An 11,272-nucleotide genomic window follows, 5' to 3' on the forward strand; every position below is an offset into this window, starting at 1 on the left:
CTTTACCTTGGTCAGTGTTGATAGGATTGACCCTACGCATGCTGGGGATAGAAACGCCCTCATCGTAATAGAATCCTTATAACTCCTAGAAAAGTTGTCCACTGCACTGGAGAAAGCAAACTTTTCTGAGGTCCAACCTGAGTCCCAAGCTCTTCATGTGGGTGAGAACAACATCTCGATGTTGAACCACTGGTTCCCTAGATCGTGCTAGAATTAACCAGATGCCCTGGAGTCACAATAGAGCCAGAATGACATCCATGCACTTTGTGAAGGTGTGAGGGGATAAAGCTAGCCAGAAGGGAAGAACCTGATATTTCTATGTGGAAATATGCACTTTTAGATCTATTGTCACAAACCAGTCCTCAAACTGAATCTGTGGAACGATAAATTTGGGCATCAGCATCTTGAACCTGTATGTTCGAAGAGTACAGTTCAGATGACGCAGATCTAAAATTGGCCGCATACTCCTATTTTTTGCGGACCAGGAAATAACGGCTGTAAAAACCTCCCTCCCTCAGTGAATGGGGTACATGTTCTATGGTCCCATTGTTGAAGAGGGATCTTACTTCCTGCGCTAACGGGCTCTGCTCTGTGTTGACTACTGAGGTGAGCACACCTCTGAACCGAGGGGGGGTCAAGCTCTGAACTGGACCCGGTAACCCTTTTCTACAGTAGACAGAACCCATAGAGACACATTTGGCAGAAGTTTCACGCTGCCAGATGGTCTTTTAGTGACTTAACTTTTCCACATTCTGTTGGAGGGAAAGCATCAGATTTTCGTTGGCCTATGACAGCTCGCTGACCAGAGAACACTGAAAACTTGGGACAACCTCTAGGGGAGGCCCTACAGTAGCACCGGGGGCTAACTGCCCTAACAACCTCATGTCCCCTGATATGTCCCTCGGCAGCCCCTCAGGACCGCTCCTCTTTTGTCTGCTTGGCCTTTATGACCATTCTCAGATCAGGCCTAGTAGCAGGCCACGACTGTGGCCGCCCGGATCCCCTTGCCATCTGCGGGGGTTGGTGGGCTGCCGTACTTGCCTTGTGTGCCTCCCTCGCACTAGCGCTGGCCCGGGCTCCACTCGTGGATGCCCGGGTGAACTCGACACGACAGGGGAGGAACTGGCTGAATGCCGCCATATGTCGAGCTCACTCAGCAGGTCTGCTTGATAGGCCTGGAACACTGCCATTGTCTGCAGTGACCCACAAGCAATACCCACTATTGCATAGGCCTTCCCCACCAATCCCGCAGTGGCCTTTCATGGCTTGGATGGCAAAGCTGCCCCCCCTAAACTATCTGTCGATGGAGTGATGTAGCTCGCAAACCCCTCTTCCACCTTCAGCATAGCTAAATAGCCGTGCTGTTCATTCCCCATGATGGCCGAATAATCCGACCTTACGGGGTTATAAATACAGTTTATGCATGGTTTTCCCCCAGAAGCATGATATTTTGTCATGCACTTCAGGAAAAAAAGGGAGCTTTCTGTGGTATACTCTATACTATACTTACTAGCATCTTCTTCCACAATCAGGCTAGCATTATCACTGCTAGTCATGGGAATGATTGCCAAACTGCTCCTTCAGTGACCTGCTGCCAATCACTCTCTTAGATTCTTGCCTTTTTCACTGTCATTTTCATTGTTGGTTTTTTCATTGTTGTTGCTTGTGTTCTTAAAAAATGCTGTTAATGATTACTGCATTCTTTTTTCACCATTAGCAATATTTGAGCACTAGTAATGTAAGATTGTACTCCAGTTTTTATTATTATTTTACTTTTGCTGAATTAAAAACTAAAACTGTTTGTTTTGATAATATTGATGTATGAGACTTTAATCATCTCTCCGGGAACCGTCACCTTATCGTGGTGGAGAGGTTTGTGTGTCCCTATGAACCTGAGGGCTGTGTTGTCTGGAGCCTTGCGCTCCTGGTAGGGTCTCTCAAGGCAAAGTGGTCTCAGGGGAGGGGCCAGACTAAGAATGGTTCCAAAACCCCTCATGGAAAAGATAAAGAGAGGAGGAGTTACCCTGCCTGGAGGAAGCCCGGGGCCCCCGTCTGGAGCCAGGCCCAGAGGGAGGGCCCGACTGCGAGCGCCTGGTGGCTGGGTTTGCCACAGAGCCCAGCCGGGCAAAGCCCGAAAAAGCAACGTGGCACCCCCCTCTCCATCCTATGGGCCCACCACTCATGGGGTGAACCGTGGGGGTCGGGTGCGCTGCTACATGGGTGGCAGTGAAGGTCAGGGGCCTCGACGGACCACACTCGGGCGGCAGAGGCTGGGTCTGGGGACGTGGAACGTCACCTCTCTGTGGGGGAAGGAACTGGAACTTGTGCGGGAGGTGGAGCGCTACCGGCTAGATCTGGTGGGGCTTACATCTACGCACAGTCTTGGGTCTGGAACCGTACTCCTGGATAGGGGATGGACTTTATTCTACTCTGGAGTTGACCAGGGTGCGAGGCGCCAGGTGGGTGTGGGGATACTCACAACGTAACAGCACTCAGTCCCCAGCTGAGTGCTGTTACGTTGGAGTTTACACCGGTGGACGAGAGGGTCGCCTCCTTACGCCTACGGGTTGTGGGGGGGGGGAAACTCTGACTGTTGTATGTGCATATGCACCGAACACCAGTTCAGAGTACTTTGCCTTCTTGGAGACCCTGAACAGAGTCCTGTATGGGGCACCAGTAGGGGACTCCATAGTTCTGCTGAGAGACTTCAACGCGCACGTGCGCAATGATGGAGATAACTGGAGAGGCGTGATTGGGAATCGATTTTGTAATCGTATCATCTGATCTGAGGCCGGATGTTCTGGACACTCGGGTGAAGAGAGGGACGGAGCTGTTAACTGATCACCATCTGGTGGTAAGTTGGATCAAGGAGTGGGGGAAGACTCTGGACAGACCTGGAAAGCCCAAACAGGTAGTGCGGGTGAACTGGGAACGTCTGGAGGAGGCCCCTGTCCATGAGATCTTCAACTCACACCTCCGGCGGAATTTTTCTGGCATCCCTGTGGAGGTTGGGGGCATTGAAGGTTGGGCAATGTTCAAAGCCTCCATTGCTGAAGCTGCGGCGGAGAGCTGTGGTCTCAAGGTCTTAGGTGCCTCAAGGGGCGGTAACCCTCGAACACCATGGTGGACACCGGTGGTCAGGGAAGCCATCCGACTGAAGAAGGAGGCCTTCCGGGATGTGTTATCCCGGGGGACTCCGGAGGCAGTTGCAAGGTACCGACAGGCCAGAAGGGCTGCAGCTTCTGCCGTGAAAGAAGCAAAGCAGTGGGTGTGGGAGAAGTTCAGAGAGGACATGGAGAAGGACTTTCGGTCAGCACCAAGGTGTTTCTGGAAAACCATCCGCCACCTCAGGAAGGGGAAACGGGGAACCATCCAAGCTGTGTACAGTAAGGATGGGATGCTGTTGACCTCAACTGAGGAAGTAATTGCACGGTGGAAGGAACACTTACGGAACTCCTGAATCTGACTAACACACCCTCTATGGTAGAGGCAGAGGTGGAGGCTGATGGGGGATCATCGTCAATTTCCGTGGTGGAGATTACTGAGGTAGTCAATCAACTACACAGTGGCAAAGCCCCGGGGATTGATGAGATCCATCCAGAAATGCTGAAAGCTCTGGGTGTGGAGGGGATGTCTTGGATGACACGCCTCTTTAACATTGCGTGGAAGTCGGGGACAGTGTCCAAGGAGTGGCAGACCGGGGTTGTGGTTCCCCTGTTTAAAAAGGGGGACCAGAGAGTGTGCGCCAATTATAGGGGTATCACACTTCTCAGCCTCCCTGGTAAAGTCTACTCCAAGGTGCTGGAATGGAGGGTTCGGCCAATAGTCGAACCTCGGATTGAGGAGGAACAATGCGGATTCCGTCCTGGTTGTGGAACAACGGACCAGCTCTTTACTCTCGCAAGGATCTTGGAGGGGGCCTGGGAGTATGCCCATCTGGTCTACATGTGTTTTGTGGATCTGGAGAAGGCATATGACCGGGTCCCCAGGGGTCTACTGTGGGAGGTGCTGAGGGAGTATGGGGTGAAGGGTTCCCTTTTTAGGGCTATCCAATCGCTGTACGCCCAAAGCGAGAGTTGTGTCCGGATGCTCGGCAAAAAGTCGGACTTGTTCCAGGTGGGGGTTGGTCTCCGCCAGGGCTGCGCATTGTCACCAATTCTGTTTGTGATATTCATGGACCGGATATCGAGGCGTAGTCGTGGTGGGGAGGGGTTGCGGTTTGGTGACCTGAGGATCTCATCGCTGCTTTTTGCAGATGATGTGGTCCTGATGGCAACATCGGTCCATGACCTCCAGCACTTACTGGATCAGTTTGCAGCCGAGTGCAAAGCAGCTGGGATGAGGATTAGCACCTCTAAATCTGAGGCCATGGCTCTCAGCAGGAAACCGATGGAGTGCCTACTCCGGGTAGGGAATGAGAACATGACCCAAGTGAAGGAGTTCAAGTACCTTGGGGTCTTGTTCACGAGTGAGGGGACATTGGAGCGGGAGATTGGCCGGAGAATTGGAGCAGCGGGAGCGGTATTGCAATCGCTTTACCGCACCGTTGTGACGAAAAGAGAGCTGAGCCGGAAGGCAAAACTCTCGATCTACCAGGCAATTTTCGTTCCTACACTCACCTATGGTCATGAAGGTTGGGTAGTGACTGAAAGAACTAGATCGCGGGTACAAGCAGCCGAAATGGATTTTCTCAGGAGGGTCCCTTTCTCCAGCAAGGGGTCCCTTGCTGGAGCTGCTACCCCCGCGACCCGATTACGGATAAGCGGTTGAGGATGGATGGATGGATGGATAGACTTTAATCATCTAGCTGCAAATGTGGAGGATCCACATAAAAAGGCTCCAGTGTGATACATTTTTGAAGGGCTCAAATTAAGCTATGGTCACAACCCACATTTCAACCAGTATACCGATGCTACCTGCCCACCTATCATGCTACCTGGCTCTTCCAGAGTTCCCCAGATCCCATTCCCGAGTCTCTAGATCCCCCAAACCTATCTGGAGTTCCCACCCAATACCATGATCTCAAGGCAAACTTCAGAAAGCAGATGGCCTTCACTTTACCACCACACCATCCATATAACTGTGCCATTGACCTGCTCCCAGGCAGCTGTCACCCTAGAGTTAGGATCTTTTCCCTCTCTAACCTCGAGCAGGCAGCTATGGGTGATCATATCAAGGAAGCCCTTGGTGCTGGTTTTGTCCCTCCTTCAACCTCCCCCACTGGTGCAGCTATATTCTTCTTGGGCAAGAAAGATGGCAGTCTTTGTCCATGCAATGATTACTGAAGTCTTAATAAAATCAGAGTCTGGAAACATTACCCCTTGCTACTTTTGTTCACCACTTTCAAGTTGCTACAGAGAGCTTCCATTTTCACCAAACTCGACTTGCATAATGCTTACCACCTTGTGCACATCAGGCAAGGGGATGAGTGGAAGACCACCTTAACACCTACTTTGAATACCAAGTCATGTGGCATCCCCATTCTCTGCCATCACCAAGAGTAAAGGTTCCAGTTTCCCTTTTCGCACTCTTGAATACTGCCAGAAACAGTTTTGGTGGCAAGCATCAAGGAGTATGTCAAGACCTCTGTGACACCCTGCCCCAGATGCAACCAAGGGAAGGTCCTGCATCACGCACCTCAGAGGTTGCTTCATCCACTCCCCATCCCACGACAACCCTGGTCACACCTGTCCATGGACTTTATCACAGGACTTCCAAGGTAACACCGCCATCCTTGCTATTGTTGACAGATTTTCCAGGGCATGCAGTTCCCCTGCCTAAGCTACCCACAGGTAAAGAAACCACCAAATGAATTATTAACCATGTATTCCAAGTTTCTGGTATACCACAGGACATTGTTACTGACCATGGTCCACAGTTCTACTTTCATTTCTGGCATGCCTTCTGTCAACTGATGGGGATGACAGTGAGTCAATCTTCAGGTTTCCACCCGGAGTCCAAGGGTTGAGCAGAGAGGTTAAACCAGGATCTGGTGACAACCATGAAGTTCATGGTAGCTAACAACCCATTCTCCTGGTTCATCATGTGGGCTGAGTACACCCACAGCACTTTATGCTCCTTGGCCACTGGTATGTCCCGTTTTAAGGGGCCAGTTTGACACATCCCCTCTCCTGTGGCTTAGTGATAGAGCATCTGACTCTCATGACGATGACCTGAGTTTGAGTTCCAGCCCTGACAACCTAACTATCATCACTCCTGTCAGTGCTTGTTTGTTATGTTGGTGTCTTTTCAGTCTGCCTTGTTTAGCATAGCTAATTTGGTACAATACAATACATTCTGCAGTAAACAGAGCCAATCTTCAATATGTATGTTTTAAGATTTCATTTAGATTTAATAAGATATTTTTTATATAAATAAGAAATAAGAATATTTATACATTATTTTCATATTTGGCTTATTATACTACAGCAGAATATTTAAAACCAAGATAATCGATAGTTCTATCTCTAATTCCTACAAAGAACATCTCCAGCTTGTGGGTTTGTTATAGAGTTAACGATCACGGTTAATATTCATTATTATTACAGAAGTAGAAAAATGTGTTTGGTTACTCAGGATGGTCTACATTCCAAACATATTTTTTTCTACTTATATATGGTGATAAAGCAGATTATAATAAGTTTACACTTCCCAGTGATTATGCTGAATACATGCACTGAGCGCCATATACACTGTGTTCTGTATATACACACACTGCAGTCCAAATACACACTGCGCTCCATATACACTGTGCTCTGAATATACACATGGCCCTCCACATACTGTACACATAAAGAGATAATATTTTTATTTTTGCACTACATTTCTTGATAGATAAAATCTTGTGTCTAGTGTGTGCATCGCTGTGATGTTTAAAAAAAATATATTATTATTATTGTGATGATGTATAGCATTTTCTCTTTTCATACATTGTCCATGTGATAAACAACAGGATAAAAACGACTTTATTATTCTCATATAATAAAATGACTTTATTATTCTCATGATAATGACTTTATTATTTCCATTATATACTCATGCAGTCGTCCAGCTTCAGGCCGTTAATCTCATGAGGAGTTTGGGAATCCCCCCAAACCCTCATTACAGCACAATAACGCAATGCTCATAATTAAACCCCATTAGAGTTCATGCAACTGAAACGTTTTTAATACAGCTGAATATTTTGATTCCTGTGACCTCAAACACTGAAATCATCATGAAGTAGGCCCAAAAAAGATGTAAGAGGAACTTATGAAAGGAAACGCCCTAAAAATAGACAGATCTTTTCAAGAAGTAATCTGAGAGAAATAATTTCCTCAATGTGAAAAGTATTTTAATGTAAATCTGACAATTCAAAATGACAAACATATACATATAACTTATGGCACATATAACAAGTGTACACAATCAGCTACATCAGGAAGTTCCTCCAAGTTCCAGATGAAGAAATTACATTTGTATGGAGAAAATTACAGCTTCTTGTGAATTCAGACAGCATTGTTGACAGAGAGCTGCAAGTAGGACCAAATATCTGGAACCAAAGAACATAGAAAATATTTCACAGTGGAGAAAAAGTAAGTATACTATCATTCCTTACTTTCACTGGTAATCACCAAACGTTTCACAAGTGCTTTGCCAGAAACCACAAAATCTTATTTAAACAAAGAAAAACAAAATTATTTTTTGATCAACAGTGTTGTGTGTGTGTGTGTGTGTGTGTGTGTGTGTGTCTGTGTATGTATACACAGTAGATGACAATTCCTACTTTATTCATATTAATGTGGGCTTTCAAATGGGTGTTTTGCAAAGGAAGTAACAATCCTCCATAATGTTACCTAATAAAATAGTTCAATCTAGTTATTTGTCATTGATCACATTTACTTGTCATGCTGTATCATAATGTTAGACAGAAGAATCCAGGACACATGGAAACTCAGACATTACATTAACTACAGAAAACAAATAGGTGTCAAAGATTATATAAAATATTTAGGGGAATTACAGTGAAGGCAATTTCTTAAAGTTAACAGTTCTCTCACTTTCCTAGAAAGTGAGCAATATAAACAAATAATTTAATTGCTAATAAGTCAAAACATTACAGAAATAAAGGAAATCCAAACTGTTAACCATTGTTATCCACACTATCAAACAGATCTTCCACAGATATAAATTAATAACTAATTATTTTGTCTTGATAAGGATGTAATAAAAATTATTAGTACATGCCCCCCTCCCTCCATAACTGTTCATAATTCAGTGAACATTAGAAACTAAACATGCATTACAACACACTCCAATAATTTTGTTTAAACTGTAGTTTAGAGCATACATAATTGAAACTTATCTTGAACTTAAAAATAGCATTTGTCTCACTTTCCAAATCAGTTTTTTGATACAGTTAAAAATCTTCTGCATTTTCAGTCCATATATTATTGGATTGAGTAGAGGAGGAATAACCAGATTTTTCACTGACATGATCATCGTGAAAATGTGAGGAATTTGATCTGATTCTAGTCTGTTATTAATAACCACTAAGCAGGAGGTAACTGTATAACTGATGAATATAAAAATATGTGGGAAACAGGTTTGTAGAGCTTTTCTTCTGAAATCATTAGAACTTTTAATACAAACATGAAGTATTCTAATATATGAGTAGATCACAAATATCACTGATGGAAATACAGCACAGAAAAATGAACAATGCATATGAGTTTCTTACAGATATGTCTCCACAACTTAATTTAACAACGGAAGAATTATTACAGTATATTCTATTTAACTTGAACCTACAAAGCTTAACCTGAAATGTTAATGTCAATGCTATACTATTTTCACAGCAAGGCACACACCAACAGCAAAATAAGAGCCTTTTCACAGTGGACATTTTTATAATCGTAGCATATTGTAATGGTTTACAGATGGACACATATCTGTCATAGGCCATAGCTGATAACAGTGTGAACTCTGATATGGCATATGTGTAAATAAAAAATGACTGAAATATACATGCTTCATAGGAGACGATCTGAATTTCAGACAAAAAATCAATGAGCAATTTAGGATAAAGAGCAGTTAATCCATAGAGAGCATTACAAAGCAAAGCAGCAATGAAAATGTACATGGGTTCATGGAGACATTTGTTTGTGAATATGACAAAAATGACAAGACCATTACAACTAATGATCAACAGGTAAAGTGTGAGAACCATTACAAAATAAACATATCTGTATTTCTCCAACTCCACATGGCCCTCCAGAGTTAAATACGTCACATTATAATAATCCATGAAACAATCTGTGTTAATGGTCACAATAACACAATAACTTCATTCAGGTAAACATGATTAATAATACACACCAAGTGAAGATGCAGCAGGCTGTACATGCAAGCTGTGGTGAAAAAAAAACAGTCTTATGAGTATTTATACATTCTAAACCAAGTCTAACATGAATTGCATCACTCCAGTCCTGGTTCTATGCAGCACAAATACTTCTCAATACTTCAGTGGCTCAAAAGAGGAAAGCAGCAGTGAGAGTGGGATTCATTTTCCTGCAACTTCAACATCTTTATTAATATTATTTAGATATGTTGAAGAGTCTTGAATATTGTCATGTGTCAAGGACACAAATTTGGAGAGATGCAAGTATGCATATTTATAAACGTGGTCAGTAATGTATGAAAAGTCAGAGGCCATTCTTCATTTCTGGAAAAGAGTAAGATGCTTTCTTCAGGTGAGGTGAAGCATAGCTGAGTTCGTAATGGTTGAGGGTGGTTTTCCAGTTCGCTGAGTTTAACCCAGACATAGAAAATTTTGGGGGGAGAGCCAGCCTGTTTGGTTCGGCTATTCAACAGATATTATGAGGAGAGGAAGGCTGGAGACAAAGAGGAGGTCTCTCTGGCCGAGCTCCACCCAGAGGCCAACGGGGTGACCTCCCCTGACAAACCCCCTTCAGAGGTTGATGAGGTGGCCTCCCCTGCCGAGCTCCAGCCAGAGGCCGACGGCACAGCCTCCCACATCCTGCTCACACCCGAGGCTGATGGTGTAGCCTCCCAGGTCCAGCCTGGCCAGAGCACCACAGCTCTGCCACCTAACCCCTATCCAGCCTGTCCCAACCCCACCACCTGACCCCGGCAAACCTGTCCAAGTCCCACCACCTGACACTGGTGGGTTTGCCCCAGTCCCTCACCTGACTACAGCAAGGATGTCAACCCACCACCTGCTTCCCACAAGTATGCCCCTTCTCTGCTCCCCAGATCCTTTGGAAGAAATCAACATGATGGACAATGCCTGCCTTGGAACCTTGGGTGTTGGGTGTTGCCTGGACATTTTAACTAGAGGGGCTGAGCAGCGCTTCCCCCAACACTTGCACAGTGCTACACTGAGTGTTGTCATGCCTTTGTTTACTTTGCCACGTGTTTTTATATTGATTCACGTCCCTGTCATGTCATCGGTTGTCTCTATAATGTGTCATGATTGCTCTCACCTGTTTTCAGCTTGCCCTCAATTCGTTTGTGTATTTATAGACTTCATTTCCATGTTTGTTGCAACATATGGTGGTGCTTGAGAGTATGTGAACCTTTTAGAATTTTTCATATTTGTGCATGAATATGGCATAAAACATCATATTTTCACACAAGTCGTAAAAGTAGATAAAGAGAACCCAATTAAACAAACAAGACATAAATATTATACTTGGTCATTTATTTATTGTGGAAAATGATCCAATATTACATATCTGCGAGTGGCAAAGGTATATGAACATTTGCTTTCAGTATCTGGTGTGATCCCCTTGTGCAGCAATAACTGCAAATAAATGTTCAATAACTGCAAGTAAATGTATTGGATTAAGGTCAGGACTTTGACTTGGCCATTCCAAAACATTAACTTGATTCTTCTTTAACCATTCTTTGGTAGCATGACTTGTGTGCTTAGGGTCGATGTCTTGCTGCATAACCCACTTTCTTTTGAAATTCAGATCATGGACAATGATGGCTAGTCGTCCTGGCCCAGATGTTTCACAGATGGGATAAGGTTCTTATGCTGGAATGCAGTGTTTTCCTTTCTCCAAACATAACACTTCTCATTTAAACCAAAAATTCTATTTTGATCTCATCTGTACACAAAACATTTTTCCAATAGCCTTCTGGCATGTCCACATTAGAAGGGCAGCAGTGTTCTTTTTGGAGAGCAGTGACTTTCTCCTTTCAGCCCTGCCATGCACACCATTGTTGTTCAGTGTTCTCCTGATGGTGGACTCATTAACATTAGCCA

The 11,272-nt window shown here is 44.6% G+C and overlaps 1 protein-coding gene across 1 annotated transcript; it reads right to left on the bottom strand.

Annotated features, from left to right (window-relative positions):
* Positions 1–7,487: 7,487 nt before the first annotated feature.
* LOC128600772 (olfactory receptor 10J4-like) lies at positions 7,488–9,469 on the bottom strand. Its single transcript, XM_053613472.1, has 3 exons — positions 8,662–9,469; positions 8,397–8,531; positions 7,488–7,531 (listed from the first exon to the last, which is right to left on the bottom strand). Exons 1-3 carry the CDS (start codon positions 9,284–9,286, stop codon positions 7,488–7,490), a joined length of 804 nt encoding a protein of 267 aa, XP_053469447.1. The 5' UTR covers positions 9,287–9,469.
* Between the last annotated feature and the right edge of the window lie 1,803 nt (positions 9,470–11,272).

This window comes from Ictalurus furcatus, chromosome 24 (genome assembly GCF_023375685.1).
Source record: "Ictalurus furcatus strain D&B chromosome 24, Billie_1.0, whole genome shotgun sequence".
Lineage (NCBI taxonomy): Eukaryota > Metazoa > Chordata > Actinopteri > Siluriformes > Ictaluridae > Ictalurus > Ictalurus furcatus.